Genomic DNA, 23,699 nt, shown 5'->3' on the forward strand with positions numbered 1-23,699 from the left:
GAATGGAGAATAAAAAATGTGTTGAGAGAATATTGAACAGTTATAAGTTCTATATGAAGAATGAATGTATGGGATGAAAGAAGAGAGGAACAGAATATTATTTAGCTGAAGGGGCTAGAAGGTTGGTGCTATCTCTAATGCTGACAATATATGAGGAGAAAGGAAACTTGCTTTGGAGGTGTCTGTAGGCTTCTCTATTTGGAAATGTCCATATATCAGTGCAAATAAGATTCTGGAACTCTGGAGAAAGGGGACTCAGGTGGGTGGAATGGTATGTAGGTAGTTTTTGTTTTGTTTTTCAGTTGTCATCATATAATAGAAATGCTTTGTCCCTAATAGATGTTGTATATTTGTTTACTGAATGAATGCAGTTGAAGGAATGATAGTTTCCTGTTTCTGAGGGATAGTGTGTAAAATAAGGAGAAAAGAATGGTAGCATCTGGGGGAACATTAGTTAAAAGCAACTAAAAAAGAGATTGAAAATGGGCTAATAAGAAGGTTGTTTTTTGTTTTTGTTTTTCTTTGCTCTTCTATATTTTTAAATTAGAACTCCTAGAAAAGGATTATAATGAATTAGTTAAATTTTAAGACCTCTGTTATTCTAATATATCAGTTAATTTTAAGTAGATCAATAAATTTAACTTCTCAAAGCAGAGAATTAAACATTCTAACTTCACAAGTTTTAAAATATCTTCATTATTTTTTTCCCATAAATTTTAAGTCAAAGTATACCTTGTATAGCTAAGAAAAAGTATGATCAACTCTGTTTTCATTATGGAGAAGAAAGTCAGTATAATAAATTTAAAATTGTAATTAAAAAGTTTAAATTAGTTTTTAGTATTTGTTGTGAGATTTTTGTTTGTGATGCTGATAGTTGCCAATTTTACCATCACATCCTCTTCTTTTTCCTAACTGTATTAATATATATTTATTTGAATGTGGTTAATGGGAAGTAGACAACAGACATATAATGAGCAAAGGGAAATAATTAAGTTAACTGCATTTGGGTTTGGCACTTAAAATTTATTGAGATGAAAAATAATTTTTTATAGTCAAACTAGGAGTTAAGGCAGATTTTTATTTATGCTTTGATTATAGACATTGATTCCTTGATGACAATTCAATTTTACTTTTCTAATTGCTTTATTTTCTGTAAACCTTACTCTGGGTAATATGTAAGACATGCATTCAGAGAATACACTTAAAAACTGAATCTATATTCACTTTGTAAATACTCTTAATCCATACTTCATAAACATTACGCATTATGAGAAATAAACATTCTGTTGGCCAAAAATGCCAAGTATAAAACTAAAGAATATTTTCAAATCTTAAAATATGAATGAAGATATTTTGTATGTTAAGTTTGAAGCCCTTTATTAAAATGGGTATCAATTAATTTGGTCATATCAGTTGGTCAGTATGGTCAACTTATATCCCCTACAGTTAAGACAATAAGAAATCTGTTTCATATAAAATGATATAATTTTCTGGCAATGATATAATACAGAATCAACTGCAATTGATACTTCTTGTCACGTGTATGTGATTTGGGTACTTTTCAATTTTAGAAGTAAAACATAATATTCATTCTGGTTTAATCATGAGTTCTGTGATGTGTCAAAATTCTCATTAATTTTGAAAGCAAGAAATTAGAAAAGGCATACTTTAAATTTATCAAAATAATTGTACCTTATAATTTTATTAATAGTAGTATTAATAACTGTATACTATGTCCCTGGCATATTGATAAGCACTTTTAAGTACATTATCTCATTTTAATTCTTCTAATAGCCTTGTCAGATGGGCAGTTTTGTGTGTGAGAATCCTACACCCAAGCTCACATAGCTATAAATGACACAGAATTTGAAGTTAGGTCTGTTCAGCTTTGAAATCCATACTTCTAATTCATTTTATTAACATTGTTATATTAAGATTTGTTAGAGCATCATGGCAGCTTAGTATTCGCTTTAAATTTATAGTTGCTTGAACAATCATTTTCTAGTTTTTTTTAAGGAGAGAATATACAGTTTATTTAAAATTTTTTAAGTAATGACATAATTGTGGCAAATATAGCAGTGTCTGTGGTACGCTGGTGGAGGCTGCATACTGATGACACAGGAGCACCTCTCGTTGTTGAACCAGATTGATGCTCAAAATGAAGTGGGGTGTACATGATGTTGGGAAGTCTCATTATTGGTGGTGCTGACCTTCATCATTTGAATAAGGTGATATTTGCCACATTGTAAAATGTTACTGTTTTCTTTGTAATTAGTAAATATCACTGAAGTGATACTTTGAGATTATGTAAATATTCTGTTCTCCACAAACTTTAGCTTCTGTTTTAGCATCTGTCATTGGATTGTGTGTGCAATAATTTTTACTGTGGTATTTGCCTAATTGTAATTTTCTGTTACTCTTTTCTTCATTGAAATTTATTCATTTTCATTATTTTATTTTTTATTTTTTCCTTCCAGTTTTATTGAAATATAATTAATCTAAAGCAAGCACTGTATAAGTTTAAAGTGTATAGTGTAATGTTTTGACTTACATACATCATGAAATGGTTGCCACAGTAAATTTAGTAAATGAAATGCATCATCTCATACAGATTAAAAAGGAAAAAAAAAGAAAAAAATTTTTTTCCTTGTGATGAGAACTCTTAGGATTTATTCTTTTAACAACTTTCATATATAACATACAGCAGTGTTAATCATGTAATTATATTAATAATGTTTTACATTACATTCCTAGTACTTATTTTATAACTGGAGGTTTGTACCTTGACCACCTTAATCACCAAAGATACAAAGATTATTACTGACTGTATTCCCCACTCTGTACATTTCATCCCTGTGACTCATTTATTTTGTAACTGGAAACTTGTACCTGTTAATTTCCCTCACCTATTTCACTCATTCCTGCACCCCAGCTGCTGCCTTGCCATCCCTCTCCTTTGTCCAGCAACCGTCCGTTTGTTCTCTATCTGACTCTGTTGCTGTTTTGTTTGTTCTTTTGTTTTTTGTTTGTTTTTTAGATTTCACAGATAAGTAAAATTATACACTATTTGTCTGTCTTTGACTTATTTCACTTAGCATAATACTAAGTCCATCCATGTTGTCGAGAATAGTAAGAGTTCCTTGTTTTTTATGGCTTAATTATTGTGTGTGTGTGTGTGTATCACAACTTTATCCATTCCTCTGTTGAAGGGCACTGTTGAAGGGCACTTAGTTTGCTTCCATATCTTGGCTATTGTGAATAATGCTGTAATGAATATAGGGGTGCATATATCTTTTTAAATTAGTATTTTTGTTTTCTTTGGGAAAATACCCAGAAGTAGAATTGCTGGATTGTATGGTAGTTCTATTTTTAATTTTTAGAGGAATCTCCATACAGTTTTGCATAGTGGCGGCTGCTGTGCTGTTTACATTCCTACCAACAGTGCATGAGGTTTCCTTTTCTTCACATCTTCGCCAGTGTTTGTTATTTGTGTTGTTTTTGATGATAGCTATTCCAACAGGTGTGAGGTGATACCTCATTGTGGCCTTGATTTGCATTTCCTTGATGATCAGTGATGTTGAACATCTTTTTATGTGTCTGTTGGCCATCTGTCTGTTTTCTTTGGAATAAAGTCTTTTCAGATCTTCTAGCCCACTTTTAAAATTTTTTTTTTGGATATTGAGTTGTATGAGTTCTTTGTGTGGTTTGGATATTAACTCCTTACTGGATGTATTATTTGCAAGTATCTCCTCCCATTCAGTAGGCTCTTCTTTTGTTGATAGTTTCCTTGCTGTGTGAAAGCTTTTTAGTTTGATATAGCCCCACTTTTTGACTTTTCCTTTGTTTCTCTCGATTGAGGAGACACACCTAAAAAATATTAAGACCAATGTCAAAGTGTGTACTGCCTATGTTTTCTTATAGGATTTTTATGGTTTTGGATTTTATGTTTAGTCATTTAAGGTTTATGTTTGTATACAGTGTGAGAAAGTGATCCAGTCTGATTATTTTGCACATGACTCTCCAGTTTCCCCAATACCACGTATTGTCTTTTCTCCACTATACATTCTTGCCTCCTTTGTCATAGACTTTTGTTAGTGGCAGCCTTAGAGTTTGCAATATACATTTACAACTAATCTAATTTTGCAAGCTGTTTTCTAGGGCATGTTCTTGCATGAGGTGCTAGTATCTATTTAAGACCCCCTTAGGCCACTTGGCCAGACAAAATGGATGCTGAGGCAGCAATACGATGGAGCCGCTTAGCTGAACGATGGCACGAGCGGAACTGGAAATGGGCCCCTTAATACATTTTTAATATATTTATTTCAAGTGACCTTGAACAGCTTTTCTTCTAGAATAATTTTTGGGTCATAGGCCAGAAAAACTGAAGTTTCCTTATGCTATTAAAATTTATAAACCAATTTATGATAATTAAGGGTTAGGAACCTATTAGGAAGTACAAATTAAGACAAATATGCCCTAAATCAATGAACTATACTGAAGTATCATTGTAAAATACTCCTAATACCAGAACACTAAGATAATTAGCTTTTCTTACCAAATTCTTAGAAGTAATAAACACTGGCTAAGAACACGGATTGTACAAACACTGACTTTATCAGGGCTTTGTCAACAGGTTCCTTTAGTTTTGGATGTTTGTTATTTGTTTTGTTCTGATGTGAACACTTACTTGGAAATAATATATATATTAGGTGCAGCTTTATATTAAATCAGTAGAGATTAATTTATAACCTCGAGTTAAAAATTTGCCCTAGTGGTTGTTTTTTGAATTTATTCAAGTTTTTTCCAATTCAGACTTTTTTTTCCCCAATCTGCCCTGTGCATTGCTTCACTTACAAGGTCAGAGTTTCTTACTCTTTTAAAGGTGTTGGTTGGAAATAAATGAATTGTGTCAGAAATCTTATTTACCATAACAATTACGTATTTTTGGTATACCTTCTTTACATAGATTTCTATGGAAAGCCACTGCCTCCCGTGGCTGTGCGACAGAGACCTAACAGTGATGCTCACGATGTCATCTCATAACCAGGTCATATGGATGTGCTCTCTTTACATCAGCAAGATGAACTGCAGGGCCTTCTTTCTCAACAGAGGAAAACCTTGAACATCGATGACTGGGGCAAGATAACCATAACAATATCAGTGAGCCAAAGACCTGACTGTTCTGATCATTAATTACTTATCCATGGTCTTCATGGTTAAAAAAAAAAAGACCAGCAAGTGGGATGAGCGTTTGGAACAAGTTAGCAAGAGTTAGTGTTGACTCTGGTTTATACATCCCCACTCATGGGTGTATTCCTGAAGGAAAACCTGTTCAGAAAAAGAGCCAATGGACTCTGTACACTTCCTTTACTATTTAATAGTCTTTATTTCTTTATTTTAAATGTTTGTAAGATATATGTGCATGGAAAGGGGATTCTTGGGAATTTATAACCTCAATTTTTAACTTTTTATATTTTTCTAGAAATTTTGTTTAAGGATTTTAATTACTATGATATTGACTGTGCACTTTTCTATAGCTGGTTTGTTTCAACTGTGTCTGGAAAATGGAATTGATTTACTTGACAGACACGAACTATACAAACGAGATATATTTATATGGTTTGAAGTATGTTTTATAATAGTATTTTTCTTTAAGTATACATCTTAATTTGACCTTAAGATACTTTTAAAATAGATTCTCAGATTTTTATTTTACCAAATTTTGTTATTTGAAAGCACTAATTACTTGAATGTTTGTTGCTGTTTGTTTTCTTTGATGACATTCCCAATAAATGAAAGACACTTGCAATTCCTTTTGACTTAAATGCTTTTTAAGTTAATAGAAATGTTTTATGAGATACTATTAAAAGTCCCAGTAAACCCCTCTTTCAAAGATTAGATCTTTTCAGAAATCAAGGTGCTCCTTCTCACTCCTTGTTCTGTCAGAAGTTTTAGTAACTCTTGTAGGTTATTCTACCTCTTTTGTGTCTTGAAATTAAAGGCAGAAAGACCAAGAAAGCTACTATAGTCCAAAACTTTATTTTATAAGTGGGAAATGCTTGGGTACTAACAAAATAAGAATAAATGTTGGTTTAAGTTACATTTATAAAGAAACAATTACAAAATAATTAATTTAAAATAGTAGTACTTCCCTTGCACTGAAGAATGGCATTTATATGTTCTGTCTTCCAACTGGCGTTGAGACAAACTTTTAGATATTTTTTGAATAATAGATTAAAATGTTTAATTAAAAGCATCCATATACATCAAGGTGAAAATACTCTAAACAGAAATCACCTTGTTAAAACTGGTAAGTCAGTTTGGCAACTTATACTGATAACAGATATATATATACTGATATCTGATAATAACACGATTAAGCATGTCTAAGGCAGTTTAATACAATTATTTACTTTAAAAATTTTCGTTTTGAGCATCATATGCAGTTTTTTTGAGTTTTGTACATGGAACTTACCTAGTGCACTGAGTAGAAAGCATTCTACTTCAGATACAAAATTCATAACAACCCAAATTTGATAGGTGGCTGAAGTGTAAGGAAAAGTAACACAAGAAGACAGAATGTAAATTTTATATTGGCTTTTAGAGAAAAAACTGGCTTGTATATCTTCTTGGTTCCTTTTTGTAAAATTTACATTAGTTCATTTTTTAAAACCTGAACTCATACTTTTGCATTTTTACTATTCATCTTGTTTGAGAATACATATATCTTTAAAATTTTTGTATCCTACCAGTGATTAGTGTACAGTAATTACTGAGTTCATTTAATAAAAATAAATGAAGATCATTTTTAAGATTTTGAAATTAAATATATGGTAAAATAGAACATTTTATATATCTCAAAAATTAATTTGTATTCTTAACACGTTCTAAAAATATTTTTAGTTTTGTAAATCCACATGGCTTTTAACAAGTAAAATGCCTATTTTGTTATATGCTGCATTTTCATTCTTAATCACTATGAATTATGACATTTTCACACAATAAAAATAGCTTGTATCACTATGTTGTTTTGTTTTTCATTTGAGAAACTTAAATGATTTCTTTTTGGTAATAAAGGATTTTTAAAAATATGATTGTTGACATTTTAAGTTGAGAGATTAAAATAATATATTTTTTTTGTTTTTCATTAAAAACTTTTTTCTCTGCATACATTTTTATATATGTGAGACAAACATTAAAGACTGAAAAACAACATCGTATTGCCTTATGATTCTAGATGACTCAAGGTCTGTCTCTTGAGATACAACTATTATCCAAAAGATACAACTTCACTTATTTGGAGGATAATTCTGTATACCTTTTATGTGTAAAATATATAACATATATACAATTTTGTAGGTCGTCGCTATGAGTATAAAATAGTGTTTTATACTATTTCTAGAAACAGCAGTAGAAAAAAATGTTGAAAAATGCTAAACTATTTTAGCTATTGTTTGTGTTTTCCTCAGTTTTTCAAACTAGGTTTTTTAATTTGTCTTTTATAATGGAGGAAGCAAATTCATAATTTTGTAAAAATTAAATGCCATGTTTTCTGCAGGTTTAAAATTAAATGCTTTTTAAGTGCCAAATTATAGAATAGAATTCACCTAATTTGTAAACATTGCACACAGCCATGAAATTAAAAGATGCTTGCTCCTTGGGAGAAAAGCTATGACAAACCTAGACAGCACATTAAAAAGCAGAGACATTACTTTGCCAACAGAGGTCCATCCAATCAAAGCCATGGTTTTTCCAGTGGTCATGTGTGGATGTGAGAGTTGGACTATAAAGAAAGCTGAGTGCCGAAGAATTGATGCTTTTGAACTGTGGTGTTGGAGAAGACTCTTGAGAGTCCCTTGAACAGCAAGGAGATCCAACCAGTCCATCCTAAAGGAGATCAGTCCTGGGTGTTCATTGGAAGGGCTGATGTTGAAGCTGAAACTGCAATATTTTGGCCACCTAATGGGAAGAGCTGACTCATTAGAAAAGACCCTGATGCTGGGAATGATTGAAGGCAGGAAGAGAAGGGGGCAACACAGGATGAGATGGTTGGATCGCCGACTCAATGGACGTGAGTTTGAATAAGCTCCAGGAATTGGTGATGGACAGGGAAGCCTGGCATGCTGCAGTCCATGGGGTCGCAAGGAGTTGGACACAACTGAGCAACTGAACTGAACTGAATTTGTAAAACTTCCTGTGAATAGTTGAGGCTCATTCAGCATTAGAATATGCCATTACGTTTGAGGCTGCTCTCTTACTTAGTATTCTTTTACTATGGCAATATTTTATTTTATTTGCTACTTGGTTCTATTTGCTATGCTTTTTGTATTATTCAGTTTCTCCCATTAAAGAAATACTATTCCTGCAGATGGCAAAAGCTTATAAAAAATGATACTGCCTATGCAAATAAAGCTGTAGGTTATATATCTTGTCATCTTTTGCTCTGCCACTTAAATTTTTCTCTAACTGAAGTATACTTTGCAGCTGAGATTCTGCTAATACCCTCTAGTTTATCAAGAAATACATGCCAGTATATCCAAAAAATAAATTCATATATTTCAAAGCTTACATTAAAACTGCTTTAAATTATCAAAATAGTAATAATCCATTGTCTTTGTGGAAACATAATAGAAGTCTTTTTTTTTAATAGTAAATCAGAAATGAATTTTCTTTATTGAATGGGAGTTTATGTAAATGGAAAATATGAAGAAAATCATTTGTCAGGTTACAGCAGGAGTTGTGAATTCCTTTTGCCTGATGATGAGAAAACAACTTATGTCCCGGGTATATGAACTAGTGATCTCCAAATTTTATACATCCTTTTCAGTAAACACTTTTGGTATACAATAAATATAAAGTTACTGTATTAGTTTGCCAGGACTGCCAGAACAAAGAGTACCACAGACTGGGTGACTTAAACAATAGACATCTATTTTCTCATAGCTCTGAAGCCTGGAAGTCCAAGATCAACATGTTGGCAACCTTGTCTGAAACCTTTCTCCTTGGCTCACCTGGCCGCCTCCTCCCTTTGTCTTCACATGGCCTTTTCTCCGTGTGCATTTGCTGTTAGTGGCTCAGAGTGCCCAAATTTCCTCTTTTATAAGGACCCCAATCAATTCGATTAGGACCCACCCTAAAGGACTCCCTTTAACTTAAACACTTCTGAAAAGGCCCTATTTCCAAACAGTCACATTCTGAGATAATGGATGGGAGAGGGCAGGGGAGGGGAGAGTTAGGGCTTCAACATAAGGAATTTTCAGGGGAAAAGTTTCAGCCCTTAATTATGTACATGTTCTCCCGTATTTTGTATAAATGCCCTCCTAACTTTTTTTAAAGATTAGAAAAAAAGTTAAATACCAGTTACTATATTCACTTCCCAGCTCCAGAGGATTATTGTCAGCTGTAGTTTGTAGACACCACTTTGGAGGGCTGTTATTAAAAAAGTGAGAGCCTCGGCTGAGTACTAAAGTGAAGTCCAAGATTGCCTCGCCTGTAACTATGTTCTCTTGCTTTGATGGTAAGTTTCTCTGTTGTGTTTTTCTGCCATTCAATTTAAGAAGCTAACACTCTTGATATCAGATTGTTTCACTTACAAACCCTGTCTTTACCTTTTTGATGAATAAACCTAAACATGAAGTACTGTCAGAGGTGTTTTATATAAATATGAAAATTCATAGTTTATTGTGAAACACTTCTTAAATAACCTCACAATAAAATTGCATAGGTATGTAGAAATTATTTTCTTGTATAGCAGTAAGTCCTTATATTCTTAAGCTGCTTCAGTCTTTATCATAATAATAGCAATTTTAAAACCTTAGTACAATTTCTGGTGTTTGTGTCAGCTTACTCTCATGTCAGCTTCTTATCTCATGTTTGCAAAAACAAGTCTGCCTCTAACAGTTTCTCTTCTTAAAACTAAGTGTAGAACTTTGTTTATTCTCCAGTAGCTATTTGGTGTCAGGTAAGGGAAATCCATTAATATTTTTACGATGCTGATACTGATTCTAATAGATTAGCAGGTCAAATGAGAAAGGTCAAACTAAAGAAAAAAGGGAGAAAGAAACTAAAGCAGCTCCCCTCTGTTAGAAGAAATTTCCAAGCAGTGGAATCAGTTACAAACAATTGCAAATTTAAAATATTTTCATGTTTAAAATCATGATTTTAAGAAAAATTGCAAAAGTACTTGAAAATGTGATATGGTTAATAGCTCTAATATAAAGGTAAATATAAATAGCACTAAGACAGCTCCTGATAAATGGATATGAGTAGGTAATTTACAACAGAAATATAGTAATAAGATTTTAAGATCTACCAGACTAAGGACATAATTGAAAATTACAAGATTATCAGACATGCAAAGATCATGAAAAAAGTATCAATAAGATAGTAAGTATGTTAACCTACATACTTTCAAATACTATGCAACTTCTAGAAATTATGTACTGTATATGAAGAATTTTTAATTAAAAATGCTTATAAAAACAGGGTACAATCTTATATTTTTAGCAAATTTGAAAACGCATAAAATTAGAGAAACACACCAAAATGTTAATAGTGATTACCTCTAGTGGCATTATGCATGATTTTCATTCTCATAGGCTTAAAAGTTTTTTTTTCAATAAAAATCAGAAAACAATTATGCTAAAGAAGTTACAAAACAATATAATAACTAATATGACCTCTTTCCAAGCATAACATATCCCCTTTCCCTTAAAGAAAAATAGTATATATGATTTCTACCTTCTTAAAAGTTTTTTATATGTCTACATTGCAATTATACTACTACCACATTGATTCATTAAATGCAACCATTTGTAAGACGTACAGAAAAAAATAAACTATGAAATCTCTTAGAGGCTTAAAGGTACACTAATGACTTTTTCTTAAACTTTCAATAAAATGCATTTAATCACCTCCTTAATACTGTACTTTTTTTTACACCAAATCTAAATTCATTTTTAGATTATTGGATAACTGGTTTAAATAAATATATTAAGCTTCAAATCGCAATAGAGGTGGTGAAATTTATCTTTTTACATGGTCTTAAGATTTGCACTTATATACTTAAGACTGATATTTTGAGCATCAAGGGTCTCAAAATGATGATGCTCATTAAATATTAGGCACTACCTTAGCACTTTCTCTGATAAATTGCTAATTGAAATTACAAGGGAACAACTAAAGAGTAACACTAAAAGAGCAAATAAATTGCTATTCCTATCAGAATGGGTGTGATCCTTTCCAGAGAACCAGTAACACTTCCCCTAGTAAAAGTGGGTGAGGAGGTTCATTTTTTAGGGTGTTAGAATGTAAGGTCATTTTGTTAGTCAGCATTTGGTATCAGACCTTGGTTATAATCACTAAGATCAAGATAGTGAATAAAATACACAGTAGCAGCTAACATTTGGGTGTTAACTGTTTCTTAATCGCTATGCTAAACGTTTTACCTGTGTATTTAAATCAACTTAATCCTTTATCTCTCCCCGAGAGATTATTCCACTGAGCCATCTCTAAGAAACGCGTGACAAATTTTTTTCATCATATCCGTCCTTTTATCTTGAGTCCTGAATATCTGGGCTAATGGGAATCTTCAGATTTGGTATATTAGCAGTAACTATCTTCGCCTCTGAGAACATCTTAAAGCAACGATCATACAACAAGCTGACTTATTAGAAAAGACACCTGATTCTGGAAAAGATTAAAAGTAGCAGAAGAAGGGGACAGCAGAGGGAGAGATGGTTGGATGGCATCACAGACTCAATGGACATGAGTTTGAGTAAACTGGAGTTGTGATGGACAGGGAATCCTGGAGAGCTGCAGTCCATGGGGTCGCAGCGTCAGACACGATTGAGCGATTGCACAACAGTGACAAACACTTCCATTCTTTTTCTGAACTTCAAATACAGGGCAGAAAGAAATTTTTCAGAAGAGGCGTGGTTTCTGAAGATCCTCCGCCCAAGGCTCCGCCCAGGGCTCCGGCCACGCCCCCGGAGTAGGTAGGCACTGCCTCCTCCACCCACCTATTGAAGTAACTTTGCTCTTGCCCCTCGCGGGACACGTCGTGTCCGACTCTTTGTGACCCCATGGACTATAGCCTGCCAGGCTTCTCTGTCCATGGAATTCACCAGGCAAGATTACTGGAGTGGGTTGCCATCCCCTTTTCCAGGGGATCTTCCCGACCCAGGGATTGAACCCAGGCATTCCGCACCGCAGGCGGAGTCTTTACCTTCTGAGCCACCAGGGAAAGCCTCGCGGGACCTGGATCTTTTAATAGGCGAGATTTCATAACTCGGGTAAAGCAGAATCTCGCGAGAAGTTGAACCGGAAACGTGAGGGATGGGAGAGAATTCCGGCGAAAATCGGAAGACGGGTTGTTCATTTGGTTCCCTGCAAGCTTTAGGTACCCGGTGGAATTGATTTCTTGTTTGATCTCTCCTGACGGGATGGTGTTGACCTTGGTGAGGGCTGGGACCCAGCCGCGTGCCTGAGCCAGAAGCATTACCGACCGATGACGTTGCGAGGGAGGTGGCTGGGATGCGGGCAACTTGGTGATCTCCGGCTTTCTTTAGCTTCAGCCCAAAGCCCTAGAATAATGCTCAGTGTTTTGACGCTTGCTCTTGAGCGTTCTCTGTTTTCTCCCAAGACTCACCGCCGCCGCAAGTAAGCGGTCTGCACTGTAGCCTGCAGGCTTTAATATCCTTTCAACTTTGAGCGGAATGCAGGATCTTGGAAGGCTGAAACTGCCCTTGTCCCCGTGTTATGCTGGGAGATTAGAAGAATGTCTGTTAGATAATTGGCCTTCGATAAACTCTTTGGATGAGTAAATGAGATAAAGCTGCAGCGAAGTTTCCATAGGAAACTAACTTTTCTTCTAAATGCACTTTATTTTGGAATAATTTTACAAAATATTGCTAATACAGACTCCCCACGTGCTTTTTCCTGAGTTCCCCTGATGTTAACATCTAGAGTGGCTTATTTAGATTAATTTTGTTCTTTTGACACACATTGATATGTTAGCACCACAATTCCACTTCACCTTTTGCCTTACATTTGAGCAATCATTTGGAGAAACGTTTTTTATAAGTAGATAGAGTATGATAATATAGTTTTATTACGTGTGAGGTATAGCTCCTATCTTAACTGGTAATTATGAGGGGGGAGAAAAAGGTGTTATCTTAAGAAAAAAGACTGTGCTAGTAATGTTGAAATTCAATACATTTGTAATAGAGTGTGTCAGCAAATTTTTCTTATCATCATAGCTGAAAGCAAAACCAGAGAGGAAGCTTGCAAAACAGATTTGCAAAGTTGTATTGGATCATTTTGAAAAGCAGTATTCCAAAGAACTTGGAGATGCATGGAATACAGTAAGGTTAGTATAATTCATCTTTTGATGCTTTATGAAAGAACAAGAAATAAACCCTTCTGGGATAGGGGTACTGTGAAGATAAAAGAGTTTAAACCTGGCTACCATTTCTTGCTGTAGCTTCAGAAGAGAAGAAAGAGGAGGAAATAGCTTGAATCATAGGAAGATGGAAAAGGGAGAAAGAAAAGTTTGTAGTCATAATTTTGTTATAAGCAAACATTGTTATACCTTGCCCTGATTAACTGCTTTAATCTTTGAAACATGACTGCCCACCAGTCTGACAAAATTAATTACACTGTAATGGAGAAGTTTTTAAACTTCTGAGGATATTTGACTAGTTTCTGAAAATTCAGGAGATAACGCAACAAATCTTTAAAGCCATCACTGCTTTATCTTGGCTAAAGTCACTTTGGTAATCATGTTTCTTCTGTATGTCTTTAGCTTTATGTTTTGAACAACATGCCTATGCACGCACATACACGCACAAATTATTTAAACATTTTGTAGAAAACAGAAATGAGAAATAATTCAGTGCATAGACACGAGAGAAGTTTGATTTGTATGTACAGTGAGTTTTGCATTTGGTCAGTATGTTACTCTATGGGTTCTTTACATTGAGTGTCTGATGCACTATACCATACCCTGTGAAACAGTAAGACAATCCCCATGTCCAGTTTTCTGACGGTCTGGTATTCATAGGAGAGGAGGAGCATGATTAAAACTATATAAACTGCTAATTCTATAAGTATCCCAATAGAAGTAGGCAGGAGTACCTAGTCCCACGTAACAAGGCCTGATGGTGACAGCAAAGACCTGAGGAGAAGCCAGGTCTTGGTAATTTGACAAAGTCTGAGATGGTTCTGAAGTGATTTTAGACAAACTGTTTTAGAAACTTGTAAATACTGTAGCTTGAAAATGTAGTTTATAGTTGGAGATTTTTTTCAAAACTAGAGTTTTTAAATGAGCGTCTTCTGTCAGAGAAGAAAAGAGGGATGAATAGAGAAGTGTGTAATTAGTTCATGAGGTTTTCAGTATGCAGAGTTAACTCAGATAGAATAGCCCCATAGCCAGACATCTACAGCATGCTTATTATGTGCCAGGCAATACTGCCTTTATTTGATGCTTGGAAGAAACCTCCCAGGTTTCCTACTTTTCACGTGAGGGAACTGCACATAGTTTAAGTATTACAATTTGCCCAGGTTCACTCAGCTACTAAGTGTCAGAACTAGGGTTTGTTCTAGAAACTAGGGTTTCAATTTGCCTCTCTGGTTCACAAACTCCTACTGGTCACCCCTATTCTGTATGCCTCTCATACGTAGGATGTAATTAGGCATAAATGGATGATTAAAAAAAAATTTCAAGAGGTATATTGTCTTCAGACAACAGTAATCTGGCTACTCAGACCCTGTAATGAGTTATTTTTATGTTTAATATGCTTAGACAGATTTATAAATTATTTGACCCTAACCAAAATGAGCAGTGAACCTCAAATCCATTTGATTAGCCATGCCTTCTGCTTCATCTACCTTTTTGTTGGGTTTTCATGGTAATTTACATTTTGCATAAACATGTGCTAAATTTGCCATAAGCAAAATAAAAGCTTTCTCTGCTTAGAAAGTAGCCTGAGCATGGAGCAAGGCATGGGGAAAGAAGAACAGAAGGGTTTTTGTTTTTTAACTATTTATTTCCAAGACATAATATTGTGCTTGCAGAGTCTGTGTACTTTCAGGGGAAGGAGAGTGGGTTCTTGTGCTATCTAGAAAGCTAATAATTTGCTCAGTATTTTTAGTTATAGTAGTGGGGAAGATTTAGTGTTTAACTTTATTGCTCTGCAAAAATCTTTCTTGCCGTCATCCTCTGAGCAGCCCTTTGAAGTTGAATTTACCCTCATTCAATTTTTGCCTTGTTACCTACACGCTCTTCAGGTGAGCACATTCGTGTCGTGTCTTTAAAGGGCCCTCAGTATGCTGCCATCTCCTGTGGTGCAGCCCTTCCATGGAAGGGAAGCAGGAAACAATGTCAAGAAAGAGTAGGAGACAATCAGCTCATTATTAAAATCTCTGCAGACTAAAAATAAAATGGCTCAAGAACATATCTTGATGGACATCTGTGAATTGATTATTTCTGGATTTCTAAACCAGACTTTTTAAATGATTGTATGAGCGCTCTCTAGTGGGCAATAATAGCAGTAAAACAGAAGGGATTTCTTTATTTTAACTATGAACTCTTTTTGTGGGTTCTGTAATCTGTGCAGTTACACAGAACTAAGCAATGGTACTTAGTAATGTGTAGGTAAGATAATTTTTTATCCTCATCATTAGATAGAGTGGAGAATAGAATAGTAAAGAAAAGAAAATCACAGAAAAGTTGAAAATTATGTTATGTAACAGGCATTGTCCAAATAATACGCAATTTTCAAGGGATATGTGAGCACAGGCAAGTTATTGTAATCGACTTCCAGATTCTCAGCTTTCATATATGCTCTTTCAGAAGATTACTCTGCTTCCCTTGATTAAGGGGGCGCTTATTCCTCTTTCCCAACCTGTCCTTCTACAATTGTCTTTGTCCCACTTTCCAAAAAAGGTCTCACTTTCACTATCCTGATTCTTCCACAATGCATCCCCTCCAGGGTGTCAAAAATCCCTCTGCAAGAAACTATGGGACTGCTAGTGTAAATGACTACTACCAGATTCTTTGACAGGTCAGATGGTCTTCCAAGTTTTGCTTTTAGCAAAAGTAAAGGACTTGGAATTGAGCTGTTAGCTAACAAATCATTTAAAATCTTTCTGAAGATATTTAATTTAGTGAGTGGAGATCATAACAAAATATTTAAACAAAACGGAGACATTGCTTTAACAAAATGTATTTAATTCTCATCTACTTATTTAAGTGAAGGTTTTTCTTACCCCTTCTAAAAACATAAAATAGAAATTGATGTTGAACCCTGGTCATTATTTGTTGTTATTTAGTCGCTCAGTTGTGTCCCGACTCTTTTGAGACCCCTGAACTGCATCCCACCAGGCTTCTCTGTCTGTGGGATTTTCCAGTCCAGAATACTGGAGTGGATTGCCATTTCCTTCTCCAGGGGATCTTCCTGACCCAGGGATTGAACCCACCACTGAGCCACCACAGAAATTGATGTTGAACCCTGATCATTATAGCACTAGGTAATATTCATTCCTGGATGCATCTAGTTTCATTAAGGGAGCCATTTCCTATGAATTTTTTCTTTTTATGTTTATTTTTTATTTTTTTTCTTTTTATGTTTAGAAGGAAAGTGAAAGTTGCTCAGTTGTGGCCGACTCTTTGCGATGCCATGGGCTATATAGTCTTATTCTCCAGGCCAGAATACTGGAGTGGGTAGCCTTTCTCTTCTCCAGGGAATCTTCCCAACCCAGGGACTGAATTCAGGTTTCCTTCATTGCAGGCAGATTCTTTACCAGTTGAGCCACAGGGAAGCCCCTTTTTATGTATAGATAATTATCAAATGTATAAGTTATTTTGGTCAATTTGTACTAATAATTTTATTGATAACTACTCTGAAGCTACTATTTTAACACTTAAAACTTTAAGGCTACAATGAAAACAAATTTAGTATATTTGAGTGTGAGTATCTGTGAGTGTATGTGTGTGAGAGAGAGAGAGAAATACAATAGGGTAATAAAGATTAAAAGCACAAAATTATATCAGGACTTAAAGTTATAAAAGTTATATGGGGAAATAGAATATAAAGAAAAGGGAAAGGAAGAGTGTAAAATTTCCACCTGTTCGGGAAGAGTCAGTCCATGAATTTTTAAATGGACAATGATGGGTTTTAAAATCACTCGGGTATTTAGGTTCTGCAGGATAGATTTTAAAAAGTAGTGTAATTTATATTTTAAAATGTCAATTTTTACAGTGTGCTGGAAGCTACATCCTTAAACATAACGGTGAAGATTTTGATATCAGCTTGAAATGTTGCAGAGGGTACAGAGTTTTTTTTTTCCAAAATGACACCAGTGGATATACTAGCAAAGCATTTGCAGGTCACTAATCTTCTAGGTCCCAGTTCTGCTGATTGTTGATGTAGTTGAACTCCTGGCTTGGAGACCAGTAAGTGAAGCAGCTTCAGAATCTTGAGAGGAGGACTGAAATGCGGTATCTGGCCAGTGTCTTCTTAAGTCTTCTAGTATATGCTCCCTCCACTGTCTGCTGGGCTACTTGCCCATCCATCAGAGCTTTCAAAATGAGTAGGCTCCGGGGCATCATCCCACCAGCGCAGGCCCTGGAGGGTGTGTGTCGGGGGGTGGGGGGAGGAGGAAGTTACCAGCAGTGGTGCAGGGAGAGCTGAGGGTCACAGCTTTGCTTCCTCAGGGCTGGCTAGGTGCCACCCTGAGCAACCTTAGCAGTCCCATCTTTGGACTGATGCTGTAGCCGCTCCTCAAGGGCCACTTAAGTCAAGCTGTTCCCACTGCTAAGAGACAATAGGCTCTTCCGAGAGGCGGGGCCTCTGGCAAGTAGGTGAGGTTAGGAGAAGAGCTGCTCTTCCTCTTCCTGCCTGTACCACTTGCGCTGCGGTACTGCGGCCTCACACTCCCATTAGACTTTAAAGCCTGGGGATTTGAGTCAGAGACTTCTGCTTCAGTAGTGATGTGACCTTGGAAGCTGCCAAATCTCTGAAAACCTCCGTTAGCCTGCCCTCTGAAATAAGCGTAATAGCTGCCCCTCACAAAAGGCACATAGTAAGCAGCTGGTCAGTAATCTTTGTTATTAATAGTGTCAGGGTGAGGTGGATCCAGTGGATTGGATGGTAGGTAGAAAGGCTTCTCTGAAGAGAGAAGGCCTAATAGCAAGCAGGAGAGTTAGCCAGGCTGCAGGTTGGTGAGAGAGGAAAGGTCATTTTAGTGCAGAGGGGCCAGTTTAATGCTAAGTTTGTTAAAGACTATAAAGAAAACTTGCTCCAGGAAATTCAGGTAGTTCAGTTGGCTGGGTATAGATTAGGAGGGATCAGAAAATTGGTTTGTTCTGAAGAAGGGATTATTTTATCTAGTTGTTAGAGAATAAGATAGGATTAATTTCTTAAGATTCCTGCCACATCCTGCTGTCAGTACATGTTTTTAGATCTAATGAGGCTGTCCCCTCTTAAAGTCTTTCAGTGGCTTCTCATCTATAGGAATTTAAAATTTATAAGATAAAATTTTCAAACTTGATAATCTTAGACTTGTCCCATGTAATCTTCTGCCACACTGGACTACTTTTAATTCCCCAAATGCTCTGTTCTCCATCATACCTTGGTGCCTGTACGCATGCAATGGCATTTGCCTTGGAACTTGTATTCTCTTTTCATCCTGTGGCTAACTCCTTATCCTTCAAGATTTAGCATATTGGATAGTGTACAAGAATCTACAGTGTTCCTGAACTAACAGTCCTTGCATACAATATGGTTAAATAAAATATGCAAGATTAATAACCTTTGCTAAGGGATCTGAAAGAAAATGTGAATAAATGGAGAAACATACTGTGATGAAAGTTAGAAAGAGTGAATACAAAAAAGATGTTAATTCTCCCCAAATTTAGTACATTTGATATAATCCTAGTCAAAGTTTTTGTCTGTCTAAATCAGTTCAGTTCAGTTCAGTTCAGTAGCTCAGTTGTGTCCAACTCTTTGCGACCCCATGGACTGCAGCACGCCAGGCCTCCCTGTCCATCACCAACTCCCGGAGTTTATCCAAACTCATGTCCATCGAGTCGGTGATGCCATCCAACCATCTCATCCTCTGTCATGCCCTTCCCCTCTTGCCTTGAATCTTTCCCAGCATCAGGGTCTTTTCCAATGAGTCAGTTCTTTGCATCAGGTGGCCAAAGTATTGGAATTTCAGCTTCAGCATCAGTCCTTCCAATGAATATTCAGGACTGATTTCCTTTAGGATGGACTGGTTTGATCTCCTTGCTGCCAGAGATCTAACCAGTCCACCCTAAAGGAAATCTGTCTAAATATATCTCTACAAATATTTTATAAAATATTTTTAACTGACCAACTGGTTTTCATGTTCATGTGAGATAATAAACATTCTAAAAGAGCTTTGGAAATTATGAAGAAAAAAATTAGATTTTTCTGCCAGATGTTAACCAATTGGAAGTGTTTAAAGCCAGATGAAAGTGTATAAAGCCAATTAAAAGTGCCCTGCCAGATGTTAACCAATTGGAAGTGTGTAAAGCCAATTGTTAACTAAGGGATGGACCCATGATGTAAACCAAGCCTCTCCAGTCTGTATTAATAAAATTGTACTTCTGAGCATTATTTCCCTGTTACTTTGTCAACAAAGGTCTGTCTAGTCAAGGCTGTGGTTTTTCCAGTGGTCATGTATGGATGTGAGAGTTGGACTATAAAGAAAGCTGAGCACCGAAGAATTGATGACTCATTTGAAAAGACCTGATGCTGGGAAAGATTGAGGGCAGGAGGAGAAGGGGCCGACAGAGGATGAGATGGTTGGATGGCATCACCGACTTGATGGACATGGGTTTGGGTGGGCTCCGGGAGTTGGTGATGGACAGGGAGGCTTGGCGTGCTGCGGTCCATGGGGTTGCAAAGAGTCAGACACGACTGAGTCACGGAACTGATTTGAACTGAACATGACTCAAAACTCTGGATTGATATTCAGCCAGTTTGGAGGGTATAATTAGGATGGACTGACATAAGGTTACAACAATAAATTTCCTTTTAGGGTCCATTTTAATTCAGTGGTTCCCAAAGTGTGGTCTGTGGATCAGCAGCATTAATGTCACCTGAGGACTTACTAGAATGACAACAGGAAACCCCAGGTGGGGCCCAGCAGTCTCTTACAGTCACTATATGCACGTTAAAGTTCATGAAGCACGCTATTAAAGAAAGAGGTGGTCATCCCCCGGTAGAGCTGAAATGCTGGGCTTCTGTGATGCACTATCATAGTAAGAGGTAGTGATAAGAGAAAGCAATTTCACATATTAGCCTTAATTGAAATTCACATGGCACTCTTCCAGTCGCAGGTGTTACATTTCAATCCAGCCATTCCTCACATAGGCAACACCAGGATGAGTAGCAGCTGGAATTTATTTAATTGACCATGGTTAATGAGGCTCCCAAATAACTCAGCTAGAAAGGTCAGCTCGTAAATAAATTAAATATTTCCTGCTGTATCATTTGTCAGTTGATGTGAGCTTGTGATTGTCAAGAGATCCAACTGTTGGACCGAATGAAAACTTAGGAAGGTACATCTGCTGGGGAGGTGGGGGCAGGGGAAACCTGCACCATCAGTCCATAAGTGATTTTTAATCATGCTTGGTTTTGTGTCCTCTGAGCCACTGGCCGCCTCGTTAGCTCTGTTACTGTAGGGTTCACTGTAGTTAGCTTTCCATACTTCTGTCTTCATGAGAGGAAAACTTGGATACTTACTCTTTTGAACAGCCTTTAATGATAGTACTTTTCCCTTCAAAATTAAGACTCGGGTTTTAAATTTTTTCTTAAGAAAAACACTTCCTTATGCAAAGAGTGATAGACTAAAGTCTTATTTTGATGGATTTTTGAAGTATGCTAAAGACAGGTAATGTTTTTTTTCTCAAGATAATGTGCAGGGAAGGTCAAGACTGAGAAGCAAATGAGGCATTCCTCTTCAGTGCAGATTTTAAGGGGCCCCTAAAACTCAGGAACCAAGATAAATACTGTTTCAGTGACCGAAACTGATACCAGAGAAAAAACCCACGATGAACAAAATATCAGAGTTTTAAAAACAGGATCATAACAGTGCTGTGTTGAGCCATATGGAAGCCTGAGGCAAAAGAAAAAGTCATTCTGGCTCCTGGTTCTGAAAATCATAGGTAAATAAAGCGTAAGACTAGGACCTCGTTCCCTGACTTAGTGTCAAATTGTATTACCGTGTATAATGTTAATACCCCTTTGTTTATCTTTTTCTCCCTAGGGACATACTAACATCTCCATCTTGTTGGCAATATGCTGTTCTTCTTAACAGATTCAATTACCCTTTTGAACTGGAAAAGGATTTACATCTGAAGGGCTATCACTCACTCTTTCAAGGATCTTTACCCTACTGTCCTAAATCAATGAAATGTTACCTTAGCAGAACTCCTCACAGAATGCCTTCAGAAAGACACCAAATTGGAAACCTAAAAAAATACTATCTCCTGAATGCCGCCTCCCTTCTCCCAGTACTGGCTCTGGAATTGAGGGATGGGGAGAAGGTTCTGGATCTGTGTGCCGCCCCTGGAGGCAAATCTCTAGCTCTGCTGCAGTGTGCTTATCCAGGTAATGTACTTTTCTCTCCATAATTGACAACTTTTAAATGTTCACATGTTACAGAATACTTTTAGACTATGCAGGGAGAAATGTAAGACTGAATTTTCAGACTTTGAAAGCCTAAAAATCAAGACAGTGTGGAGAAGAGTAGAAGTTTTACTGAGGAAATAGTGTAAATAACCTTTTTTTTTCCCCCAGCTACTTAATCCTTACAGGTAATTGGGAAACTACAACAAAACTACAACATTTTGTGAACACAAATCTTTCAGATAATAGGAAACCTGATGAGCTAATGACAAAGGTTTTTAAAGTTTTATTGTTGCTTTTACACTTCAGAGTCTTGTATTGTTGTCCTGGTTATACTTTTATGCAACAAAAACATCCACATTTAAACTCATTTTTTGTATTATTGGACCATAAGGTTCTAAGAGAGTTCTGTCCAATAGGAATATAACATGAAGTATATATATAATTTAATGTTTTTGAGCATTCTCATTAATATAAGAAACAAGTGAAATTAATTTTAATAATACATTGTAACCTAATACATTCAAAATATTATTTGAACATGTAATCAAAATAGAAATTATCAATGAGATATTTGCATTCTCTTTCTTACAGTCTTTGAAATTGGTGTGCATTTTACACATAGGGTATATTTTAATTTGAATTAGTCACATTTCAAGTGCTCACAGCCTCATGTAGCAAGTGGGTATAGTATTGGATGGTACAATTCTAAAAATTTTAAAAGTTCTTTTGAAAGTACTTATCATTGCTATTATTAGTACTACAAAAAGGATGAAATACATGTAAAATACATTTTTATATATATTTGTTAAAAGTAATGCATTCATTGCAAATTCTTTTCTTAATGAGACAATGGGACTTTTAAACTATTACTTCAGGTTTCCCTGGATGAAAACTACTTATGGCTAGACGAGACAAGGTTCAGCCTCAATTCTGTCTGTTTTTTTTTGATAGTTTTGTTTTTGTGAGTGCAGATGCTATTCACAGAGATGAAAAGATGAAATGGTGAGAGTTGTGTTATAGTAATCTCACTACTTCTTAAACTCCTGAATTATAACCCTAATCACATAGCCCTCGTTCACTAAGCATTATTTTAATCATCTACTATATAAACACTCTGTAAACCAATGTAAGAACTGTGTAAACCTGTGTAAACACTGGGTCTGTTTTTTGATTTTGAAGAAGACAAAGAATTGGAAACCAATTTTAAAAGACTGTGTTGCGTAATCAGGAGACTCATTCACTTTCTCAGCCAAGGCACTAGTGTGCTGAACTGCCTTTGGAGTGCTCCGGGGGCTTCTGTGCTCCGGCACAGCTTGCTGTAATAAGACTCTGGATGGGTGGGAAGTGTGCTCCTCATTTATAAAATTGGTGAAGAGCTAGGAGAAGCCTTGACCAGAGGTGTTCTCCTGTTTTAAGAAGCCGATGATCTGAAAATTGATGCCTTTGAAACTATCTAAGCCTGCTTATCCCTTAAAAGTTGTTATGTATCCCCAGGGCATGCATATCCTAGTTTGAGAACTGCTAATATATATCTTCCTTTGAGAGCATTCCTGTTGAAATAATTTATAAACATTTTTATGAGAACTCTGAATCCAGTTGTACTGGGCATTGATACAAGTATACCAGTTAACTGTATATTTTAGGTGAAAACCTACTGTGTGTTTTCAAATTGTGGTTAAAACTGTTATTGAAGCTTGCTGTATTTTTGTTGTTGTTGTTAAGAGGTCACAACAAAAGAGATTATTTTGTAAGTTTGTTTTATTATTTTTATAATTCGAGCTGAAAATGAAATTTTATGGAATCATGTGTTATAAGGAGTATTTGATATCGCCTTTACCCTCTATTCTTTGATTGCATGCTTATTTTGTTTGTTACGTCAGTCTTGAATATAGAATTTTTAGAATTGTGAAAAATGGAAGAGAAATGCCAAATTTGGGTACCATTTTGAAAAGAGGGCATTTTAATCCTAGATTATCCTCATTAGTAGGCTATAAATATTTAACATGTTTATGGTAAAGAAATTCAGATTAGGAATCC

At 35.8% G+C, this 23,699-nt stretch overlaps 3 protein-coding genes across 9 annotated transcripts in view; 2 read left to right on the top strand and 1 right to left on the bottom strand.

The window, feature by feature from the left end:
* Nucleotides 1-5,813, top strand: part of ARL13B (ADP ribosylation factor like GTPase 13B) — a 78,676-nt gene extending 72,863 nt beyond the window's left edge. For all 5 annotated transcript variants that reach the window (XM_043892637.1, XM_043892636.1, XM_043892639.1 and 2 more), the window contains one exon: nt 4,967-5,813. In XM_043892637.1, the coding sequence (XP_043748572.1) occupies nt 4,967-5,043 (77 nt within the window). In that variant the 3' untranslated portion in view covers nt 5,044-5,813. The remainder of the gene's footprint in view (nt 1-4,966) is intronic.
* The window catches only part of STX19 (syntaxin 19), a 44,041-nt gene extending 31,754 nt beyond the window's left edge, over nt 1-12,287 (bottom strand). Inside the window, exon 1 of the mRNA XM_043892645.1 lies at nt 12,227-12,287. The gene's annotated coding sequence lies outside the window, so the exon portion shown is untranslated. The remainder of the gene's footprint in view (nt 1-12,226) is intronic.
* A 20-nt stretch (nt 12,288-12,307) lies between these two features.
* Nucleotides 12,308-23,699, top strand: part of NSUN3 (NOP2/Sun RNA methyltransferase 3) — a 57,501-nt gene continuing 46,109 nt past the window's right edge. The window contains exons 1-3 of one of the 3 annotated variants that reach the window (XM_043892644.1): nt 12,308-12,458; nt 13,260-13,369; nt 21,298-21,641. In XM_043892644.1, coding sequence (XP_043748579.1) covers nt 12,444-12,458; nt 13,260-13,369; nt 21,298-21,641 — 469 coding nt within the window. In that variant the 5' untranslated portion in view covers nt 12,308-12,443. The remainder of the gene's footprint in view (nt 12,459-13,259; nt 13,370-21,297; nt 21,642-23,699) is intronic. The other 2 variants (XM_043892642.1, XM_043892643.1) reach the window with 2 other exon arrangements.

The sequence above is a fragment of the Cervus elaphus genome, chromosome 31, assembly GCF_910594005.1.
Source record: "Cervus elaphus chromosome 31, mCerEla1.1, whole genome shotgun sequence".
NCBI classification, from domain to species: Eukaryota; Metazoa; Chordata; class Mammalia; order Artiodactyla; family Cervidae; genus Cervus; species Cervus elaphus.